Here is a 25,238-nt window from a genome sequence, read left to right as displayed (position 1 = left end):
CTGTTCTCCAGAATATTGATGTGAGTTTAATGTGAACCAGGTGAAAGGAAAAACTGGCTGCGGTCCCAATGAACATTTGTCAAACGCTGTCCACAGTGGCCTCTTCGCTGCTTTTGTATGCAAATCTTACTGGATAGACTCATAAGTCAAATCATACAGCACAGAAACAGTTCTTTTGGCTCACTATGTTCAAAATCTATCAACAATAATCCCACTTAGCAGCGCCTGGTTTGTAGCCTTGTATTCAAAGGCAATTTAAGTGTTTGTCCAGATGCTTCTTAAATCTTGTGAGGGAACCTCCCTCCACGACCTTCTCAGTGCGTTCCAGATTCTAATTACCCTCTGAGTGAAAAGGTTCTAACTCAGATCCCCTCTAAATCTCTTAATCCTTAGCTTGAAACTATGCCCTCTAGTTTTAGATACCTCTACTAAGGGGGGGAAAAGTTTCTACTATCTACCCTATCGATCCCCCTCATAATTTTGTGCACCTCTCTCAGATATCCCCTCAGCCTCCTCCACTCCAAGGAAAACAAAACCAGTTTATCCAGTCTTTAATCATAACTGAAATGCTCCATTCCAGGCAACGTCCTGGTGAATCTCCCCCTGCACCCTCTCCGGGGCAGTCATGTCCTTCCTACACAGCACTTTAGCTGTGGCCTTATCAATGCTTCATAAAGTTGTTCCATAACCTCCCTGCTCTTAGATTCCCTGCCCTGGGCAATGAAGGTAAGTATCTTGTATGCCTTCATCACACCCTATCTACCTGTGCTGCCACCTTAAGGCGTGCTTGGATTTGTACAGCAAGGTCCCTCTGATCTGCAATGCTCACTAAAGCCCTACCATTCATTATGTATGTCCTCCTAAAATGCATCATCTCACACTTACCTCACACATTGAGGTAGTACAGAGTGCAATGAGGTAGTACAGGGTAAAAACAATAACAGAATTCACATAAAGTGTCATAGCTACAGGGAAGTGCATTGCAGGTAGACAATAAGGTGCAGGTCATAACAAGGTAGATTGTGAAGTCAAGAGTCCATCTCATCATATAAGGGAACCTTTCAATAGGGTCCTGACAGAGAGTTTTTAATTTTCACTGACCAGAGGTAAGGTACCAGATGATTGAAGCATTGAGAAGGGCAGCAGGGATTAGCCGGGTAATTACGGGCCTTTGAATCAGTGGGGTAGGAAGGTTATTGGAAAAAATTGTGCTGGACTGGATTATTCTGTACTTGGAAAGGAAGGGCGAATCAAAGATAGCCAGCCTGGCTTCGTTGGGGAGAGATCCTATCCGACTAATTTGATTGAAATTTTCAAAGAGGTAACAAAGTGTATTGATCAATGGAGTGTGGTTGATGCAAGGACTTCAGTAAGACCTTTAACAAGGTCCCACTCAAGGTTAGAGACCGGGGATCCTGGGCAAGTTGGCAAATTCTATCCATGGCTTTGCCCATCTTACCAACTGACCAGTATCACTGTGTAGCCTAGAACTATCCTCCCTGCTATGAACAACGCTAAAGATTTTCATGTTGCCTGTGACTTAATGATCATACCTCCTATATTAATATTCAAATTATTAGTGGACATAACAAACCAAGGGGTCTCAGCACTTATCCTTGTGTCCTCCGACCACAGAAACAATACTCCACCATCACCCTCTGCTTCCTATCACCAATTTGCCAACTTGCCCTGGATCCCCGGTCTCTAACCTTGAGAGGGACCTTGTTAAAGGTCTTACTGAAGTCCTTGCATCAACCACACTCCATTGATCAATACACTTTGTTACCTCTTTGAAAATTTCAATCAAATTAGTCGGATAGGATCTCTCCCTAACGAAGCCAGGCTGGCTATCTTTGATTCGCCCTTCCTTTCCAAGTACAGAATAATCCAGTCCAGCACAATTTTTTCCAATAACCTTCCTACCCCACTGATTCAAAGGCCCGTAATTACCCGGCTAATCCCTGCTGCCCTTCTCAATGCTTCAATCATCTGGCACCTCACCTCTGGTCAGTGAAAATTAAAAACTCTCTGTCAGGGCCCTATTGAAAGGTTCCCTTATATGATGAGATAGACTCTTGACTTCACAATCTACCTTGTTATGACCTGCACCTTATTGTCTACCTGCAATGCACTTCCCTGTAGCTATGACACTTTACGTGAATTCTGTTATTGTTTTTACCCTGTACTACACCTCATTGCACTCTGTACTACCTCAATGCATTGTGTAATGAATTAATCTGTACAATCGGTATGCAAGACAAGTTTTTCACTGTACCTCGGTACAATTGACAATAATAAACCAATACCAATACCTTGCCTCACGCCACAGCCCAGGATACATCTCACCAGGTAAAGCTTTCTTTCCTTAAGCATATGACCCTTAAAGGCACCCCTGCTTTTGAATCAACAGGTCATGGAGTTGAACACCACTCCATAGACATGAACAGGAAAACCCTGAAAGTTGCATAGTTAAACGATAAATCAGGGCACTATCTGCCCTCTCAGGTGAATGTGGAAAAAAATCTCATAGCAGGTTTTCCTCACAACGTTAAAGCAATTATTTCCTACCTAATAGTTATTACTCAACCATTCTCTCTGGAAAAGAACAGAGATATATGGTCGTTACCATTACTGCAATTCATGGGATCTTGCTAGGTGCAAACTGGCTGCTATGTTCTATTTATGCAGCAATGACTGCACTTAAGAAGTTCTTCATTGGCTGTACATGTTGAGGGCATTCTGTTGTTATGTAAAGTGCTACATAATTGCAAGCTTTTTTGTTAATATATACTTAACTCTCAGTCTCCCTGGGCCTGTGGACTTCAATGATGTTGGTCCATGGGATTCACTTCCCCTTCACCTTCACCACCTGCTACTGTACCAGATCAGCGAGTGCACACAGTTAACACCTAAGGCCATTGTGCATTTCTGCTGGACCCTTAGTAGCTCGTGGCCAGTATTCCATCCTTCCTCTGCTCTTGGGTCTTAGGTAGCCTCCAGCACTGCATTGTCCTCTCAAAGGGTCATGGATTCAGAGCCTCTTCCCAGATTTCTTCAAACCTGTTCAGTGGCTTGCAGGCACCCCAGTAACTTACAAAAAAAATCAACTTCAACCCACTACAAAATCTTAGACCTTCAGTTGGAATTGTCTCATGTTGTTTCCTTCATACCTCCTGTTTACAAATAGATTCCCCCCATTTCATGTGTACTTTCCTTTTATAAATTGAAATCCATCCAGATATTTTGCCATCTTCCTCATCCCCATCATTCTCACAAGAGTCCAACACTGGGAGTTTTACCATCCTACTTGTTGCCTTCCTGGTTCCCCTGGGGAGCCGCAATACAATCCTTTGTGCCTTCCTTGCCATGAAAATGTCCTTCTCAGCCCTCTTAAGAGCAGTCACGGTTATTGCCATTTCCTGCTCTTTCTCCATCCTCGCAGGCTTCTTGGGGACGGCGGTGGGGGAGGGGGGGCGGTGTTAACAGCACCAGCAGTTTTTCCATCCCACTAGTTTCAGTGCCTTACACTGAAATTCACTGTCTAAACCCTCTGTTTCTCCACCTCTCTCTTCCTTCAATGTTAAAATTCCAATTCTTTTGTTTAAATCCCTTAATGCCCTTGCCTCTACCTTGTCTATATTAGCAACTTAACCCAGCAGTACAAATCCTCCCTCCTACACTTAATCTTTCTCTGACCCTGTCATCTCGTGCATTTCCCCTCCTTTAGCCCAGTCACTGTCAACAATGTCTTCAGCCTGGTCTCCACAATCTGGAATGCCTTACCAAAAGTCTCATCCTTGTCAACAGCTAATGGTCTGAGGTGCTGTGGGATGTTCATTTGACAGTAATGATACTATATAACAAATTGTTTAAAAACTCTCTACATTTTCTAAAATTAATTTTTGAGCCTATGATATGAAGATAGACCTGTTATCCATACTTTTGTAAGATTAAAGGATTGCTGTTGGAGTGGAAGGGACCATTCATGTATTTATAAACAAGCAGCTGCCATATCTCTCCTCTGCCAACCAGGCAGAGATGCCATTCCCTTCCCAGGGTATCCTCAAGGCTAGCGCTAGCTCCACTCTCTAGCTCTAGTTGGGGTTGCATTTTAAATTGAATAAAGCCACTGGTAATCATTGCTGTATATCATAAGTGATGACTCACTCACTGCCCTTGGTTACTTTCAGTTTGGTCAATGACTAATGGGGAAAGATCTTTGTGATGCAGATTCTCTACTGCCTGGATTCCTATGGATAAGCTATTAGCTGCTGCAATCTGTGTTACAATCTTAACAATACATTTCACAAGGAAGATTTTTGAAGTGAGTTGTGTTTTCAAAATAGATCCTCGGTTACATATAATAGCTTATGTCTCTTCATATTCTTTTCAGAATGAAGAACAAACTATGGTATTTTGAATTTGGAACGACAGAGACATTTTCCGCTACTTGCAAAAAGTTAAATGAATTTGTAGAAGTGGAGGTAGGTATCTTGTTTTCCTTTTGGCAGTATTTTATTGTCACTAAAGAGAAAAAAAGACTTAAGGAAGTTAAATAAGAGAAGAAATCACTGAATATATGCTGTAAAATTATTCAGCTTCTGGATGAGAAGGACAGGTCAAAATATTACTTGTAAACCCTTTGAACCTTTCTCAAGTATGGTCTATACTTGGAGCATTAATGCCTCTTACAAATATTGATGGACATATTTTTCCTGTACCAAGAATCTGTGTAAAATTTGGAAAGCAGCAATGAGGAACTGTAAGTAAATCAACAATGCCTACCATGTATTACTCGCCCAGATTCTAAATCTGAGCTGAATGTAGTTCTTTGCAAAGGTTATGCATTCTGCTTAAGATGTGATTTACTGACACGTCAGACTATTAATAACAATTCCAAAAAATTACTTCCAATTTCCTTGAACTTGAAACCATATTTCACCAGGGCCCCTCCTTAATGCATACCATCTGGATGGGGAATGAATAACTGCAGCTGTGCATGAAAAATACCCATGGTGTTCTCTCTAAATATTTGCCCAAGGGATGCTGCGAATAGTTGTATTATTAAAAAGGTGCTAATTAGTCCCAAAAAATAAAGAAGAATTATTTAAGATGCTCAACACCTGGCCAACTCATTGTTACTTTATAATGCATTGTAATCTTGAGCTATAATCTGGTTGTAAAAGATTGCAGAGGATATCTTCATTTTGTTAATTAAAACGATCATCCTGACTATCAATTTTAATAGCGCAATCTGTAGATTATTTAAAGGAGCCTGATTATGCTGTTTGCAGGTCACTGCTTCACACATTCTTTCCGGCTGTGAATTCATGATTTCATGAACTCATGCACTAATTTTAACCTGCTTTGCTCACGCAGTAACAACTTGTAACAGATATTAAGAATTGCTGCTTGCTTTGCTTCCAAGAAATTTCACAAGCCTCAGCACAGTAGTTAGGAGTGATTTTCCAGAGCTGGAACATGTTTTGGCTGGGGACACACATTTCCCCTCTCAGCTTTGTATAAATATTTAGTTAAAGGCTCCAGTTAGAAAACATGGCAAACACTTATTTCAGCTAAGATGTTTCAAGTAATTGTCTTGATTCAAAGTTAATTAAAGAAATGTCACTTAAATTGGAGAAGTTAAAAAGAAAATAAATGACCTTTGGTTCCCTCATCTCTGATCAGTAGTTGGTTGAATTTACAATTACAACAGCTTTCCAGAACAGCTTTGTACATCTGGATGTTTTTATTGGGAGGAGGCAAGCTGTTACAGTGGGACAGTTTCACCTGAAGGAGGAAAAGAAAATCCTTGGGTTCCTGTTCTGGGTTGCCAAAACTGAGAAACTCTCTGGGGTTAAAAGAAGATTGGCTTCAAATTAACCTCAGTCCTAAGTAGTTAATGACAGGAGTGGGCAAAAAAAAATCGGTCAGATGTGTTTTCTGCTTAATAGAGCTCTGCTGGAAACAGTATCTGCAAAGAGATCAAATGAGAGCAGAATCTGGCTTGCTTCTAATTCTCGCACACACTGTGATCAAATAATCCCTCTGTGAGACGAGAATATAACAAGGACTTCGAATGTGTACAGATCCTCTGAAAGTGTCTCACGTCAGAAGTTGATATTGATAGGTGAAGAGAATTGGGGGTGAAGACCAGCAGACAAACAGGAAAACAAAAGATGGCTACAATACCCAAATGACTTGGTTCATGTTGTCCCAATCTCTTCCCTTCCACCTGAAGCTTTCATGCTATTCCCCAACTGCTGTTGGATCCTTTTAATCTGACTGGTGCCAAGTTTAAGGACATCTCGGGACTAGAGAGGAACTTGGAGTAGCAGGGGAATGTCCAAGTTGTCATGGTCCATATGGGATCCAATAATATAGATAGGACAGAGATGTCAGTTCTCCTATCAGAATCAGGTTTATTATTGCTGACTTATATGATGTGAAATTTGTTGTTTTTGTGGCAGTAGTACAGTGCAAAAACATAAATTACTATAAATTACAAAATAAATAAATAGTGCGGGGGTGGGGGGAAGGAATAACAAGGTAATGTTCATGGACCATTCAGAAATATGACGACGGAGAGGAAGAAGCTGTTCCTAAATCGTTGAGTGTGGGTCTTCAGGCTCCTGTACCTCCTCCCCGACGACAGTAATGAGAAGAGGGCACGTCCCAGATTGTGAGGGTCCTTAGTGATGTATGCCACCTTCTTGAGACACTACCTCTTGAAGATGTCCTCAGTGGTGGGGAGGGTTGTGCCCATGATGGAGCTGGCTGAGTGTACAACCCTTTGTAGCCTCTTGCAATCCTGTGCATTGGAGGCTCCATACCAGGCTGTGATGCAACCAGTCAGAATGCTCTCTACTGTACATCTATAGAAATTTGCAAGAGTCTTCGCTGACACACCCAATCTCCTCGAACTCCTAACAAAGTAGAGACACTGGTTTGCCTTCTTTGTGATTGCATCAATGTGTTGGGCCTAGAATAGATCCTTCGAGATGTAGATGTCCAGGAACTTGAAGCTGCTCACTGTTTTCACCGCTGACCCCTCAAGAGGACTGTTCTGTGTTCTCCTGACTTCCCATTCCTGAAGTCCACAATCAGTTCCTTTGTCTTGTAGACTTTGAGTGCAAGGTTGTTGTTGTGACACCACTCAACCAGCCAATCTATCTCAATCCTGTATGTCTCCTCTTCGCCATCTGAGATTTTACCAACAACAGTGGTGCTGAACAATTCGAGGTAAGAGGTATGAGCAATTCGAGTCCATATTAAAAACCAGAACCGCAAAAGTGATAATCTCTGGATTATTACCCGAACCACATACAAATTGACATGGGATCAATAAGGTCAGAGTTTAATGTGCAACTCAAAAATTGTTGTGGTTCTGATTTTTAATTTGGACTCAAGTTTTTCATACCTCTTTAAATTCATCGAACACGCGCTGGTACTGGGGTTAAAAAAAGAGATCCATTCCATTGACACTCGGTTCTCTTGAATAAGGGTGGGCCCAGTGTCCTTGCAGTTCACAAAGATAGGACTGTAGATAAGGTTTTAACCAGAAAAGTATAGTGGGATGAGGGGGACTAGGCAGGATAGCTGGGTGGAGGGGGTATTGGTTAGAGAAAATTTAGAAAATAAAAGAACAAGGTATAGGTATAGAGTAGTGAAACGGTAGTAAGTAACCAGAGTATGTCACAAAGGAACAGAGCATACAAACATTACCTATACCTCCAATTCGAGTACGGGTGGGTAAAAAGGTAGAATTGAAGGCTCTTTATCTGAATGCATGCAGCATTCCTACCAAGATGGATGAATTAATGGCACAAATGGAAATATGTATGATGGATCCAATAGCTATTACAGAGGCAAGGTTACAAAGTTACCAAGGATGGGAATTAAATATTCCAGGATACTTAACATTCAGGAGAGAGAGGCAGAATGGAAATGGAGGAGGGGTAGCCATGATAATAATGGATGGGATAAAGACATTAGAGAGAAAGGATTTATCTCAGAAAATCAAGTAGCAATAACAGGTTGACTGAAGCTAAGAAAATATTGGTGGGAGTTGTCTGCAGGACACCAAACGGTAGTGGTAATGTAGGTATGGTATACATAAGGAAATTAGAGGTACATAGAACAAGGACAATACAATAATCATGAAGGACTTTAATCTATATAGTAACTGGGCTGTAATAATGTGGAGAATAAATTCATGGAGTGTATCAGACATGGTTTTCTTTGTCAGTGTCTTCAGGGATTGATGAGGACAGAGGCTATTTTAAATCTACTGTACAATAGGAAAGGTTAATTAATAATCTGGTTCCTAAGCAGCCTTTAGGAAAGAGTGAATTTTATAGAAAAATTAAATGATTTGGTTCAATTGCAGGCATGGACTTACATTTGTATTTTGCTTTTATAAATTTATGAGGTTGGCTATTGTAGATTGGAAAACTGCATTGAACGATATGACATTAAATAAGTAATGGACAATATTTAAAGAATGAATATATATCCCTTCAAGGCACAAAACCCAACAGGAAAAGGGATCCGGTTTGGTCAACAAAAAAGTTAAAGTTAGCATTAGGTCAAAGGAAAAGGCAATGTCACCAAAAAGAGCAGTTAACCTGAGGATTGGGAAAATTTCAGAACTCACCAAAGTTGGACTAAGAAATTGATAGTGAAAGGAAAAGGAGAATATGAGATAGTCTAGCAAGGGGAATATTTTCCCCTGGAGCATAGGAGACTGAGGGGTGACGTTATAGAGGTATATAAGATGAGGGGCATGGATAGGATGAATGGTCACAGTCCTTTTCCCAAGGGAGGGGAGTCTAAATCCAGAGGGCATAGATTTAAGGTGAGAGGGGAAAGATTTAAAGGGCTCAGAGTGTGGTGGGTATGTGTTACGAGCTGCCAGAGGAAGTGGTAGATGCGGGTAAAAGACATTAGGACAGATACATGGATAGGAAGGGTTTAGAGCGATATGGGCCAAATGCAGGCACGTGGGACCAGCTCAAGTAGGCAACTTGGTCGGCATGAACAAGTGAGGCCAAAGGGCCTATTTCTGTGCTGTATGACTCTATGACCATAAAATCAAGATTGTAAAGGTTTCAATAGAAAGGTAAAAATGAAAAGATTTGGTAAAGTTAACATGGTCTCCTGCAGTCTGAGACAAGAGAAATTATGCTGGATAATAGGAAAATGGCAGAGAAATTAAACAGGTCCTGCCTTACGAGCCTGATTGAATTTTTTGAGGATGTGACTAAGCACATCGATGAAGGGAGAGCAGTAGATGTAGTGTATATGGATTTCAGCAAGGCGTTTGATAAAGTACCCTACGTGAGGCTTATGGAGAAGGTGAGGAGACATGGGATCCAAGGGGACATTGCAGTGTGGATCCAGAACTGGCTGGCCCACAGAAGGCAAACAGTGGTTGTTGAGGAGTCGTATTCTGAGTGGAGGTCAGTGAGCAGTGGTGTACCTCAGGGATCTGTACTGGGACCCTTACTATTTGTGATTTTTATAAATGACCTGGATGAGGAAGTGGAGGGGTGGGTTAGTAAGTTTGTGGATGACACGAAGGTTGGGGGTGTTGTGGATAGTTTGGAGGGCTGTCAGAGGTTACAGAGGGATATAGATAGGATGCAGAGTTGGGCTGAGAAGTGGCAGATGCAGTTCAACCCAGATAAGTGTGAAGTGGTTCATTTTGGTAGGTCTATAGTTGGCGGTATATAGTCTTAATGGTAGGACTCTTGGCAGTGTGGAGGATCAGAGGGATCTTGGGGTCCGAGTCCATAGGACGTTCAAAGTGCCAGTGCAGGTTGACTCTGTGCTTAAGAAGGCATATGGTGTATTGTCCTTCATCAATCGGGGAATTGAATTTAGGAGCCGGGAGGTATTGTTACAGCTGTATAGGTCCCTGGTCAGACCCCACTTGGAGTACTGTGCTCAGTTCTGGTCGCCTCACTACAGGAAAGATGTGGAAGCCATAGGGTGCAGGGGAGATTTACAAGGATGCTGCCTGGGATGTGGAGCATGCCTTATGAAAGCAGGTTGAGGGAACCTGGCCTTTTCTCCTTGGAGAGATGGAGGATGAGGGGGGACCTGATAGAGGTGTATAAGATGATGAGAGGTATTGATAGGGTAGATAGAGGCTTTTCCCCAGGGCTGAATTGGTGGCCACAAGAGGACATAAGTTTAAGCTGCTGGGGAGTAGATATAGAGGAGATGTCAGGGGTAAGTTTTTTTACTCAGAGAGTGGTGAGTGCGTGGAATGGGCTGCCGGAGATGGTGGTGGAGGCTGATACGATAGGGTCTTTCAAGAGACTGTTAGATAGGTATATGGAGCTGAGTAAAATAGAGGGCTATGGGTAAGCCTTGTAGGGTAGGGACATGTTCGGCACAGCTTTGTGGGCCAAAAGGCCTGAATTGTGCTGTAATTGTTCTATGTTCTGAATATTTTTTGTTTGTCTTCACAGAAGACACATCTGGAAATATTGAAGAACTATAGGTCTAGACTGAATGAGTGGACCAAATAGTGGTCTCCTATATCATAAGAAAACAAAAAAGTGAAAGAAATTCATATTAATGGAAACATAATTACATAAGAAATAGGAGCAGGAGGAGGTCATCTGGCCTGTCAAGCCTGCTCCGCCATTCAATAAGATCATGGTTGATCTGGCCTTGGACTCAGCTCCACCTACCTGCCTTTTCCCCATAACCCTTAATCCCCCTACTATGCAAAAATCTATCTAACTGTGTCTTAAATATATTTAATGAGGTAGCCTCTACTGCTTCCTTGTGCAGAGAATTCCACAGACTCACTACTCTAATTGGAGAAATTTTTTAAACATTGAAAGGCAGTGAATGCCCAGGACCTGATGATCTGGATCCTTGGCATTTGGAGGAAGAGCTATGGAAATAGTGGATGCACTGGTTGTCATCTTCCACTGTTCCATGGGTTCTAGAACAGTTCCTGCAGATTGAAGCATATGTAACCCGACTATTTAGGAAAGGAGGGATGAAGAGAAGAAAGAGACCAATTAGCTTGACAGAAGTAGTAGGAAAATGGTAGAAATTAGGAAGTGATAGCACAGTACTTAGAAACAGCCTTGGGAAGTCAACATGGAATTATAAAAGGGAAATCACATTTGACAAATCCGTTAAAATTTAGTCAATCTGTATCTCGCAGAATAGATAAAATGGAACTGGTATATGTGTTTATTTTGACTTTCAGAAGGCCTTTGACAAGGTACCACAGAAAGATCATTAGAGCATATGGGATTAGGGATAATGTACAAGCATGGATTGAGGATTAGTTAACAGACAGAAACAGATTAGGAATAAATTGATAATTTTATGGTTGGGAAGCTGTGACTAGTGGGGTTCTGTGGGGATTGTTGCCAGGAACCCAGCTGTTCACAATTTATTATCAGTGATTTTGATGAGGAGTTAAAAGGTAATGTGTTCAGTTTGCTGATGATACTAAGCTGGGTGGCAATGCGGGTGGTGAAGAGGATGCAGAAAAGCATCAGGGGATATGTACGGGTTAAATGAATAGGCAAGGACATGGCTGATTGTGTATGGTGTGGAAAAGTGTGAGGTCATCCACTTTGGTTGGAAAAAGTAGAGATGGTGAGAGATTGAAAGATGTTTGTGTTGAGAGCAATCTGGGCCTACATGCCCATAAATCACTGAAGTTAATGTGCTGGTGCAATAAAGCAATTAGGAATTACGTATGGCAGCCTCTATTGCAAGTGGATTTGAGTACAAGATACATTGCTGCAGAGCCCTGGTGAGACTGCACCTGGTACATTGTGTACAAGTCCGATCTCCCAAACTGTGACAGAGGGAATGCAATGAAGACTTACTAGACTGATTCCTGGGATGGGGTGTTTGTCCAAAGGCGTTGCCTATGTTCAGGAGTTTGGAAGAATGAAAGTTGGTCTCTTTAAACATCCAAAATTCTTACTGGGCTTGACAGGTGAGATTATAGGGATGATGTTTTCCCTGGCTTGGATGTCTATAACTAGGGGTCACAATCTCAAAATAAGGAGTCAGCCATTCTGAACTGAGATGACAGCATTGTGAGTCCTTGGAACCCAACAGGGCATGGAGGCTCAGTTGTTGAGTATATTCAAAACCGATATTGGGAGATTTTTAGATATTAAAAAAAAATTCAAGGGGTCAGTGCAGGCAAGTGTTGCTGAGATAAAAGATCAACTGTGATCTTGTTAAATGGCGAACCAGGCATGAAGGGCCTACACTTGCCTCTATATCCTATGATCTTATAAGTTGGAAGCATTGATTTCTACCCACTCTGATGATCTTAGCTATTATAAATCCAACAAAGGTTAAAAATGAGGCATAAATAGTGTTTAGAAGAAATTAAAAATCCTTTGGTGCCCTAGTCTCTAAAAACAACATCCATTTCACTGCAAACTGTATAGGCCACAAGATCTGTGGATTAATTCCTGGATCTGTGTTACAAGTTATCCAATCAGTAGTCAGAGCAACAGTTGGAGCAAATAAGTCGAAGTCAAGTTTATTGTCATATGCACAAGTACATGTATGCAATGAAAAACTTAATTGCAGCACTATCACAGGCACGTAGCATCAGAGACACAATATTCACAAGAAAAGCATAAATTATACAATATTATACAAGAAAGAACACAATTAGAATAAAAAAACAACAAAGTCCATAGTAGTGCAAAGTGATCATAGTGTTGCTATCCTGGTGCAGTGATTACGATTGTGCAGGTTGGTGCAAGAACTGAATGGTTGAAGGGAAGTAGCTGATCTTGATCCTGGTGTGTGGGACTTCAGGCCTCTGTACCTCCTGTACAATGGTAGCTGCAAGAAGGTGGCGTGGACCGGATAGTGGGGATCCTTGATGATGGATGTTGCCTTCTTGAGACAGCACCTCATGTAGATACTTCCTATGGTGGGGTGGGATGTGCCCCTGATGTATTGTAATAAACTGTGTATCATTAGACTGAGGACAGGATTAACGCATAACTAGGATTCTTGATCACATTGTTTTACAGAGGCTTTTGCTGAAAATAACTGTGTCCTTGTGAATGTCAGGTGAAGGCAGGATTGGACTTGAAGGTCAATTCCCTGTATACTCAAATAGTCTGCTGATATAGACTGTCTAAATACACAGATCACTTGGATAAAGCGTTTGATGATATTGAGCACGCATGGAATCGTTTCCTCCAGTATTTTCAGAGAACGTAAAACATTTTAGGAATTTTGTTTTGTATGGTATTATACAAAAAGGTCAAAGCATACATCGGTGTTTTTAAAAACTGCTTCAATTCCACTAAAGACCATCAACATGCGATAAGGAAACAGCCTTATAATCTGGCTTCTGGTTTGTTTTCACTACCGCCCCAATTTATAATGGTAGAAAAATACAGCTGAAGTGACGAGAGCATATCTGGGAAAAGAAATTGTGAAGGGTCATTTATTCTGTTGAAATTGTAAAGCTCGCATTGGCACAGAATATTCATTGATGCATTAGTTCAAAAGCAAAAAAACTGCAGATCCGGGAACTCTGAAATAAAACAAAGTCCTGGAGATACTGAGAAACTGTGGAGCAAGAACCAGAGCTAATGTTTCAAGTGGATGACCTTTCATTAAAACGTTAATACATTATCTTGCAAGTAATGGGGTCAGATAAAAATGACAGCTGGGTCTTCTCCTCACAGTACAAAGGCTTTCTGAATATTTTTTTCATGAAAGAAGTTGCCTTGGTGTGTTTTAAGTGTATTTTTTTGTAAATTCTATCAGGGACACAAAGTGTTCAGGATCAGTCATTCTCTGATCTGGCATCGCAGAGTTTGTTTGTGAAACAAAGCAGTTTTTATTTTAGCAGTGTTCTATAGCCACAACTTAAGAAGGCAGCAGCTATATTTCTGATTTCCCACAGCCATCCTAGAGGTTCTTTGAGAACCCTTGCACCTGGTGCACAGAGGAAACTTTCACCATGCAAGGTAACGATCTATTAATGTGATCTTTCAACACTTAAGTTAAATTATGCATTTTCCCTTATTTAGTACAATGAAACTGTAGCCTCTTTGTTCTCCAGAATTGAAAATATTTCCTTCTAGCCTTGTATTACGTCTGGAAAAATGTAAATTCAGGCTATAGTTTTGCCAGTGTATTTTGTCTCATTTGTCGACTTTTATACTTATTATTATCACGTTGAAATTTAATATGCTGGGTTTTGTATGTCCTGTGAAGGTGGCATTCTGACAGTTCTGGGCGACTTCTGATCAGGGCACAGAAAGGAAACATTTTGTGGCTTCAATGGCATACTGAGCTCTTGGAAATTCCATTCTACTCTCTCTGTGAACAATTTCATATTTCTATCTGTTCCATTGCTTTAGCAAATCAAGAGCAATGATTTTACATAAAATCACAGCTCATTTAAAAATAATTTTTTTACTGTATTTAGTTATTTAATCTTAATTGGCTATCTGTTTTATTTTTACTTGTGCAAGCCAATGGAATTGCTGGAAGGAATTTTAATTCACAAATCATGCTCCATTCCAGCCTGTTATCTGGATGTTTTCTAGTCTATTCATGACTTTATTGTGTGTAATAGACAACATATGCCATGCAGTGCCAAGTCGTCATAAACATACAGCTCACAACACAACCATTTAGTAAAAGCATTCTTAATGAATGATTTTCATCCATTCATCATACAGATACTCATCTGGCAGCTTGCCAAATTCTGTAAAATCTGTCATCTGTTTCACTGGTGTCTGGATTTTACCCATTCACTGTTGTTCCATTTGTGATTGCTTGACCCCCCTGCTGATTGGAAGAGACAGAAGAAAAACACTCCCCTGAACAGAAGCCAAAGGCTGTACAGAGCAAAAGTATTCAATTTTCATTGAGGTTTTGCATTATAGAGAAACTGGCTGGTTGGACCTTTTTTTATTATCTGTACACAGCTGGAATTAGAAATTATTTTTTTATTCTCAGGGTGTTCAATGCATAGCAGATTCTGCTACAAAAAGCAATTAATTCCATGTCAATTGATACCATTAAAGAGGAAGTGCATGAATACCCATCAAAGAAATGATTGAGGGTTATATGGATATTAGTTAATCAATTTGATTTTTTTTTATGGGCTTCAGGATGAGATTTGAGATGTCTGGTGTGGGAAGGGCATTTATCATTACAATCATCATCCTTCAAAACTGGCAGAAGTTGACGTATTGGACCAATCAGGAATTTTTACATTCTGAACATTCTTATAATTCTCAAAATAATAGATTATTAACCTTCTTTGGCTGTTATTATTTTGAAAAAACTTGTATAGATTAATGTGGAAAGGCTTCAGTTAAGGAAAGACAGATTTTGAAAGTATTGAACTTGTATAGCTGGCGTCCTCATCAGCTTTGATCTACACAGGGTTGGTGTGAGAAGAAATATGATTTATAGGTTCAGGAGAGATTTTTAAAAAATCATAATGTCCCAAATATAACATTTGTCCAAGATCATTTCCAGAAAATACGTATGTGTGAACATTGCAGGATAACATTCATCTCTGATCTCTGCTTACTTAAATAATTTGCCACGTTTGCAGTGTAGATTAAAACAAGATGATCTTGACTTTCTCAGGCTACCAGAAGGCAAATTGTGTTATCATAGAATCATTGAATCGTACACAGAAATGGGGCCTTTTCAACCCACTGCTTCCATGCCATCCCGTGATGCCTATCAATGTGAATCTCATTTGCCTACATTAGGCCTGTATCCTTCTACGCCTTTCTTATCCAGGTTACCTGTCCAAACACCTTTTAAATGTAATTGTATCTACCACCACTACCTCCTCTGGCAGCTCACTGCAGACATTCACCACCCTCTGTATGAAAAACGTTTCCCTCAGATCCCCCTTTAAATTTTTCCCCTCTTACCTTAAGTCTGTGTCCTCTAGTTCTAGACTCCCCTCCCAGAGATAAAGATTCTGACCATCAATCCTATCTATGCTCCTCACAATTTTATAAACCTCCCTAAGGTACCCCCCCCTTCCCCTGCCCCCACAACTTCCTAGTGACAATAAACTTAGCTTATCCAATCTCTCCTTTTTACTGCAGTCCTCCATTCCAAAGAATATTCTGATGAATCTCCTCTGCACTCTCTCTCTCAATTGCTACCATGACATTCCAATTCTTATACTCAGTGCCTTTGTTTATGAAGGCAAGCATATCAAATTCCTTTTTCACTACCCTATCTACCTTTGTTGCCACTTTCAGGGAGCTAAGGACTTGAGCCCCAAGGTCTCTCTGTACGTCAACACTGCTGAGGTCCCTGCCATTTACTCTGTGTCCCACCAGAATTTGACCTCCCAAAGTGCATTACCTCATGCATGTTTGGATTAAACTCCATCTGCCACTGCTCCACCCAACTTTCCAGCTGATCTATGTCCTGCTGTATCCTTAGACAACCTTCTTGCTTGCTAGAACCATCTATTTTCATGTCGTCTGCAAACTTACTAATCATACCCTGTATATTCTTATCCAAGTCATTTCTATGTATTACAAACAACATAGGTCCCAGCATGGATCCCTGTGGTACACCACTTGGTGCAGACTTCCAGTCAGAAAAACACCCATCCACCACTACTGTCTGCCTCCTATCACCTGGCCAGTTTTGGATCCAGTTTGCAATACATCTCTGGTCTCTTGTGCCTTAACTTGTTGGACCAGCTTACCATGCAGGATCTTGTAAGAAGCCTTACTAAAGTCCATGTAAACCATATCTGTCAGTTTGCCCTCATAACAGTCCTCTTCTGTGAGTGGGATGGAAAAATAATACCACTGGATTCTGTGACCACAAAATGCTTATCCTGCCCCACAGTATTTTCTAATGAATTTCTGTGTTTCATTCTGATGCAAAGCAATTGGCATCCATTGCTGTTCTTTTGGACAGGCGGGAGCCAGAATCTGCTTTGCAGTGATCATTCCTCTGTAAGTATCAGTTAATGACATATGCCCTAGATAAGACCAGCCAAGCAACTCAGCTGAGAGCTGGCTACATGTTGTTCAAAACTTGGTGAATATTGCTGGATGAGAAGTTGCAGCTGCTCATTCTGACTGCACCAGATCCAGACTTAAGTTCATTCGGGTTCCAAATTGAAATGATGCAATATCAAGGTATTGGTATTGGTTTATTATTGTCACTTGTACCGAGGTACAGTGAAAAACTTGTCTTGCATACTGTTCATACAGATCAATTCATTACATAGTGCAGTTACATTGAGAACAATTATAGTAAGAGTAATGAGTAGATCTGTAGAGAGCAGCTTGCAACGTGTCGCCACACTCCGGCGCCATCTTGCACTTAGAAAATAATAATATTATATTGCAGAGTCAGCATGGATTTCTGGAGCTCCTTGAGGATGTGTCCAGTGGAGTAGAGGATGGGAAACTAGTGGATGTAGTGCGTTTGGATTTTCAGAAGGCTTTCAGTAAGGCCCCACACAGGAATTTGGTCAACGAGGTTAGAGCATGTGGCGTTGGGAGCAATGTATTGATATGGAATAGGAATTGGTTAACAGATAGAAGACAATGAGTGGGAATAAATGTGTCTTTCTCAGGTTGACAGATTGTGACTTACAGGGTGTCATAGGGATCGATACCTGGGCCCCATCTATTCACAGTCAATATCAATTATTTTTCAGAGGGAGCCAAATATAATATTTTCAAGTTGCCAGTGACACGAGATTAAGAGGCTACTTGATGAATCTTTTAAAATGTTCTCAAATGGATCATAAATCCATATCGACTCTACTCACTCCTATTACTCTTTGGCATGTTTTATATATAAGCATCCTTTATGAACATAGAACAGTACAATGCAGGAACAGGCCTTCAGCCCACATTATTGTACTGAACTAATTAAACTAGGAATTAAGCACCTAACTACACTAGTCCCTTCTGCCTACACAAGGTCCATATCACTCCATACTCTGCACATTCATGTGCTGACCTAAGAGCCTCTTTAACACCTCTATCATAGTTGCCTCCACTACCACCTCTGGCAGCGCATCCCAGGCACGCACCACTCTCCGTGTCAAAAAAAAACTTGCCCCACACATCTCCCCGCCCCACCGTGAATCCATGCCCTCTAGTATTATACATTTCAACCCTGGGAAAAAGATACCGGCTGTCTACCCTATCTATGCTTCTCATAATCTTACAAACTTCTGTCAGGTTTCCCTCAGCCTCTGCTGCTCCGGAGAAAACAATCCAAGTTTGTCCAACCTCTCCTTGTAGCACATGACTTCTAACCCAAGCAATATCCTGGAAAACCTCCAGGATGCTGCCTGGATTATAGATTATTATAGATTCCAGCACATTCTCTGCTCTGTCAGGATAACAGGTCGCTAATTCCCTGTTCTCTCTCCGTCTCTCCTTTCTTAAATAGTGGGGTAACATTTGCTGTCCTTCAATCTGCTGGAACCATTCCAGACTCTCCAGAAGATGTTAACCAGACCTGAGTGCAGCACTCACTGGCCTCTCAAGTGACCAGTGAGCACCTGGAATTGGTTCCTTTAGAAATCTCATGTTGATGGGTGGCAAAGCTTTTAGGCGAGGCAAAGGTGTGGAAACTGACAACAAATAAAAAGATAAAAATGACATCTCTTCACCTGTTCTTGTTTTCATGGCAGCACCATCATAACTGTCTCCCATCCAATGAGAAACGTTGCTCACTTCACAGGAGGGCACATGGATATAATTGGTGCTAAGAACAGATGAGAATGGATTGGACAAAATCTTGGTCAGAATAGTGGGGTTTAAGCAGCGTCCAAGAGAGGAGTGGAGGGAGAAGAAAGATTAGGAAAAGAATTTGGACCCTGGCAGCCTGATTAAGATTGAAATGAATGAGGTCAGAACTGGGAGAATGCAGGAATCTTGGAACATTGCAGGACTGGGGGAAATTATAGAGACAGAAAGGGGCATGGTCACGGAGGCCTTTGACTATGAGGAGAATGTTAAAATGGAGATGTGTAGGACTGGGAGCCCGTGTAAGTCGATGACTACAGTGATTTGGTGTGAGTTGGGATGTTTGGAATAGTGGAGTTAAGTGGAGCGAGCGAGCTGAGGGGCTGATGAGGCGAATCCTTTATTGTTTTTCACTCTTCACTAAACTCCACTGAAATTAATAAGGCCCCACATTGCCAAAAGACCTGGGTTTAGATAAGCAAAAATCACAAATACTCGGCTTCCCCTTTTCCATAGCTGCAGTTTCACTACGTGCAGGAGTGACGAAGACATCAGCAGACGCTGCCTGCATCTTCAGCAGTGGCTCTGTGAACTGACATTTCTAGCTCTGATTTGTAACTGTTGAAAAACGTGACTTTACTTATCAAATTGGAATTCAATATTTTTCTCTAAAAGTGTACCATCTTCTCCCACCCCCCAGCAGTCAGTGAATTTATGGGCTACCTGCAGATATCCTGCTTCCCTGGACATCCCAATCTTGTGCAGCATGGGAATAATTTTTGCACGTTTTGAGTGGTGTGTTAGCCTCATCGCAAGAACTATAAGCTTACAATTTGTCCTCCCAAAGTTCTAATCATCTATGCTATCCGATTGTTCAGAAATCCTGATGGTTCGGCACCTCTCTCACCAGGCCTGGTACCCACACTCCCTTTAAATCCACCAGATTTACTGGAAAGTTTTAGAGACATGAAAAACAATGAGACCAAAGACAAGATGAGATGATGCTGTTGAAATCGACCATCCATTGATCCATTGTTCATGGTGAACCTGAAGGTGTTAGAACTTAGGAAACCTGGTGAATGACAGTGAAGTGAATGGACTTGCCTGAAAAGTTTCTTAATGGGTTCCTCAGAGCTTTGATCTCAGCAATAAAGTGAGGTACATTGTTTTGTGCTGGGGTCCATTCACATTATAGCAGGAATATTCAACTGGTCACCTTCGGAGCAAAATTGACTGCCAGCAACTTCTAGCCTGACCTGCTGATGGGGAGCAGTCCTGAAGCTGAGACAGAGTAGGCTTGGCTTTAAGTAACTTGCACGAAGACCTTTCCTATTGCCATTGTGTGAGTGTCAGAGAAAAGCTTGTGGAGGTAGAAAGAGATTCACGTGGGCAGAGAGAATTTTCGAGAGGAAGTACATGTTGTGAGAAGATCAGGCCAAATGTTTGTTAGGAAAGGAAAAGGGACGTGATTGAGATGGGTTTGAATAGATGGTTCCTGGAGGCATCAGTAGCAAGGAGGGAGGTCTTCTGGGGGTGGGAGGTGTACTTATTATCAATCTGTTCAAAAATGAATGGCTTGGTCTACTTAGGCAGGATTGGTGTATATCTGATAGTGAAGCAGGCTTCACCGATCTAGGTTAAGGCCTATTTCAGTGATCAAGGCCTATGCCTGATCACAGGACTTATCTTCACAGTAGAATTTTACACTAGTGACGTCAAACAAGCATCGTACACCATTTGAGTCAGTATTGTTAGTGGCTTCCATGCTATAATATGAAAGACTTCAGGAAATTTCAGCAACAATTTCAGTCTGTGCTCTTCTGCTGCAACATGAAAATGATCTTCCACACACTGAAGTTCAGGCACCCTTGCTCATTTGGCGCACCCTCTAAGTTTTTCACACAGGGTGGTGGTTATTTAGAATGAGCTGCCAGAGGAGGTGGTTTAAGATGCATTTGGACAGGTAATGAGATAGGAAAGCCATAGAGGGATACTGGTCTAATGCAGGCAAATGGGATTAGCATAGATCATGGTCAGTGTGGACGAGGTAGGTCGAAAGGGCCCATTTCTGTTCTGTACAGTTCTATGATTCTAGGTCTTTTATAGGGTGTTGCTGGTACCGGAGTACAGTTTTGTAAAGTTAGGATTTACCCATTACTACAAAGAACTAAACTGAAATATTATGTCACAACACTTAGTTGATATTTTTCAAAGGTTACCTTATAGCCATGAAAGGTGGTTATACTTGAAAATTACTAAACTTGTCACTTGGTAAAAATACAAAAAATTCAACTCTTCCTTCCACAAACACCGCCTTAGATATTTACAGTGCAAAATATTTATGCTTTGTCTTTCCTTTTGGATTTGCTTATGATGAGAGTTTGTGTTTTTATATTTTCCTTCCCTCCAGGGAAGCTAATTTTTACACCATTTTAAGAGAAATTTAAGCACTCTTTTTGTTTGATGGAGTGGGAATTTATCACTTTGTTAAAGTCGCCATTGATATTGCACTGTTAGTGAACATCTCCACTCCAAGTTTCTTCCTGTTCCAGACTCTGGCTATGATATCTTTGGGCACTATGCCAACTTGTAAGCATTCCCATTAGGCCTGAGGTGAGCATTTTCCCCTCCCTCTACCCACCCTCCAAAGTCAAAAATACAAAACATTGAAAGGGAAATTAAAATATTCTGTGTTTTCATGTATCTTTTGCTGCAGGTTGCTCACCAGTTGTGATTTAAAGTGTATTTTTGACATTGAGATTATAGTTTCAGAAGAGCAGAGTGAAAACTGTAACTTAATTCATAATGCACAACATGCATGCCTAGAGGATACATGCAGAAGTACTTGTTTGCTTAATCATTTCACAGCTTTACAAAATACATTATACTCACTTTACATTATATACTCATACTGTGGGAAGCAAAGATGAATAAAGATGCCTGAAAAATTTATGTAAAAGAATGAGTAAAATGATGCTGAGCACTCGGTATTATAATTAAATCGAAATAGAGTGAAAATTACAGCTCCCAGAATGCACATTTCCCAGTAAACAGAATCTCTACACAGCAGCAGGAAACTGCCAGCAGCTCAGGGCCATGGTGAAGTGTACAGATCCAACTCAGGCCCTGGAGAGAGGCACAATGTCAAGCAGAACAGGTAGTTGCAGTGGGGAAACCTCCTGCAAGCATTAATAACATTCAGCATTCAATTTTTATTGAATTATTTATGATTATTAGTTTGCAGGTGCACTAAAGAACAACAGGGTGAAGATCTAGTTCATGGCATTTTATTCAACAAACACACACACACACACACACACACACACAAGATCCTGGAGGAACTCAGCAAGTCAGGCAACATCTATGGAGGGAAATAAAGGGTGATGAAGGATCACGACTCAAAATGTCGACTGTTCATTTCCCTCCATAGATGCTGCCTGACCTGCTGAGTTCCTCCAGCATTTTGTGTGTGTTGCTCCAGATTCCAGCATCTACAGAATCTCTTGTGTCTCCGTTGTGGCATTTTATTGATTGGTCTTAGCATGTGACAACTTTGAGGGGGAAAAGTAGGACTTGATTGGTTGCTTTCTTCAAAGATGCTAGTTTTCAATATTAATTGTAAATATTTTTAACATGGTCCCTAATTGTCATTCAGGTATTTTCTTGGTTCCTTGTTGGTTCATTGGTGGTTATTTGAGCCAAACTGAATTCTGACTCCCGGAAATATGGCACCTCTGAACACACAGTTTCAGGAGTGATACTTTCAGAGATATAAAATGGAAAATTCACTTATTTGGCAAAAACGCGCAATGAACCTAGGGGCCGGATTCCCTGTGCATATCTCAGTACAAGACTTCCAATGTACGTCTTGATGTAAGACTCCCAATGCAAACTTGGTGCATGGCACTCAGTGCGTGTCTTGATGTAAGGGGCCCAGAGTGCATTTGGTATGATTCCCAATGCACATTACATAAAAAGACACCTAAAACATGTTTGATATAAGACTCCCAATTTGTATGCAGTTCAAGACTCCTGACACATACTCATTGCAGGGCTAGTGGTGCAATTGATAAAATAGGGATTTGAAAATGCATTCATTCACCTTTACTATATGAAGCTTTTGAATTTTTTGCAGCACAGTGTCTAGGTCCTCAAGATGAGATCTATCTGACTTCTCCAGCTGCCTACTCACACTGCCTAATGCAGCAAACTGCCTGTATCCTGCAGTTCAGGATACATGTGCTGCCTTGAATCTCCTTCACCAAGGCCTGCAGTGCAGTATCATTCTTGCTCTTTTTTTTCAAAATAAACTTTATTCATTATAAAAAATATACTAAAGAATAAACAGTGCAAAACAATGTACATTCTTAGTGTCATTTGGTAGATACATTCAGTAATGTTAACACATCTATTTTTGTGCATAGCACCATTGCCACTCATGCAGCCCCTTGGGGTGATACACCCTTCCGTTGTTTGAGGGGCCTCCCTGCCAGACTCAGCCCATCAATGTCCAGTAGCGGAGCCTAGACTGTAGTCCTTCCCCACAGAGCCTTTGCATTGGCTGCACTGAGCTTCAGTGCATCCCTCAGCACACACTCCTGCAGCCTGGAATGTGCCAGCCAGCAGCATTCCCTCATGGACATCTCACAGTGCTGGAAGACCAACGAGTTTTGGGAAGACCAAGGGGCGTCTCTCACTGAGTTGATGATCTTCCAGCAATATTATTCTTATTCATGTTGCACCAATCTTTAATATTTCCCAATTAGCGTGATTTGTGTAACCAGCTCCAGCACCTGCTTCAGCCACAGTGTAACTCCTCTTTAATTAATGCTGGTTAGCTTTAACTGGAGTAAACCACTCATTATATTGCCCCCCTCCCCTTCTGATGCATTCATTCACTAATCAGCATGTGTAGCATTGGCTGAATCATTGAAATGAGGAGATCTCAAAGTTGGCTTCCTTCCTGCATTGCAGTTAACAAGGTAGATTAATTATGCATTGTGCTCCTTGCACCTGTTTTCAGGGACTTCTGAGTTTAAACTCTTTATCCACATCTTAACTCATCTATTTTCCTTGGTTTTGTTTTCCTTAGTGTTTGTTATGAAAAATTGATCATTCTTGGTGTTGAAGTTTCCAGTTGACCTAGCTTCAACAGCCTTTTGAGGGAGAGTTCTTCCAGATTTGAGTCACACCCTGCATCCCACTCAAGGACATAATCTCATCCTCTGCACAGTATAGAAAAGGTGTTGCAGTGTCAGGTTTAAGTGCCACCAGTCTATTGATCGTACATTTAATCAGGAGGTCAACACTTAAAATGTGCATCTTGCTGGTGTTTAATATTAAAAAAAATGCTTTTTTTTAAACTCTTCACTGGATTATGTCACGGTAAACCGTCAGATTAGTTGTACTGTAGGACTGAAAACTGCTAGATACCATCGAACGTGACTCTTCCACTGTGAGTTGTGTTCATGTTTTCAGATGAGCTAATTGTTTCTAAAAGGTGTAATTACGTGTGTGTTTACTTAGTGTTTGTCACTCAAGAGGTTATATATAACAAATGGCTGCTAAAATACAATATCTAAAAACAAAATGTCCTCAAAGGAACTTCATGTGGCCTGTTTAACCATTGACATCTGTGCAGAATTTTACGCCTGAGCCACTGCAGAGGGTGCTGCTGTGAATATGTGACTTGGCTTTATCTGAGCATTCCTGTCACCTGCACAATTATTGAGCTTGGGGAATGAAAAGGATAGTGAGGTGGTCTGGTGACAGGTTTAATTAATTATATTGAGATCCTTGTATTTATGATTTTACTACACTATATAACGCTGATGTACCATTTAGGCACTTGTGTTTGTGGGTGAGGTTCGGTGCTTAGCTGTATTCAATTAGTCTGAAAATGATTGTTGGTTCATCCCATTATTACCATGTGGCAATTGGGCAGTGAGCCTGAATCATCTGTAATAGAGGAGTCCACATCCACAGGGAAATGCAAGAGTAACATTAGTAATTGCTTCATCACACTAATTTGTAAGCTGAATAGATTGCACACCGAAGACTGGAAGCAGTCAGTCAATTTAGTTTTTTTTTAATGATTACTGTGTCCGCTGGGTCCTCTTTCCAGTCCAAGGAGATGTAACTTCTTGACAGAGTCAGGAATTACTGCAAGTGATAATGGCAGATCAGTGCTAAATGCATTCGACTTTGCTCTATCTGCCTTTTTTTATGGAGGGCAGTAACTCATTTATTTTAAATAGGTAACTTCTCTATTAAAATAGCAGATAAATGAATGTACATGTGCATGAGAAGCATTTGTCATCTTTTATCACCAACATCAAATACTAACTTCATGCATTAGAAAATGTTTGAAATGCACAGCAGGTTGATCAGCATCAAGAAGCAAGGATGACCCTTTGTCAGTTATAATATTTTGGTTCACTGAGTCGCTCCTGAAATCATTTAAAAATTATAAGCTTTGCATTAAAATTG

General features: G+C 41.0%; 1 protein-coding gene across 6 annotated transcripts in view; it reads left to right on the top strand.

Annotated features, from left to right (window-relative positions):
* The window catches only part of LOC127571220 (diacylglycerol kinase beta), a 450,652-nt gene that overhangs the window by 356,713 nt on the left and 68,701 nt on the right, over positions 1-25,238 (top strand). For all 6 annotated transcript variants that reach the window (XM_052017450.1, XM_052017424.1, XM_052017441.1 and 3 more), the window contains one exon: positions 4,394-4,484. In XM_052017450.1, the coding sequence (XP_051873410.1) occupies positions 4,394-4,484 (91 nt within the window). The remainder of the gene's footprint in view (positions 1-4,393; positions 4,485-25,238) is intronic.

This window comes from Pristis pectinata, chromosome 1 (genome assembly GCF_009764475.1).
Source record: "Pristis pectinata isolate sPriPec2 chromosome 1, sPriPec2.1.pri, whole genome shotgun sequence".
In the NCBI taxonomy this organism is placed as follows: domain Eukaryota; kingdom Metazoa; phylum Chordata; class Chondrichthyes; order Rhinopristiformes; family Pristidae; genus Pristis; species Pristis pectinata.
Note: the sequence above shows the minus strand (reverse complement) of the source record. Positions and strands in the feature narration are given on the sequence as shown.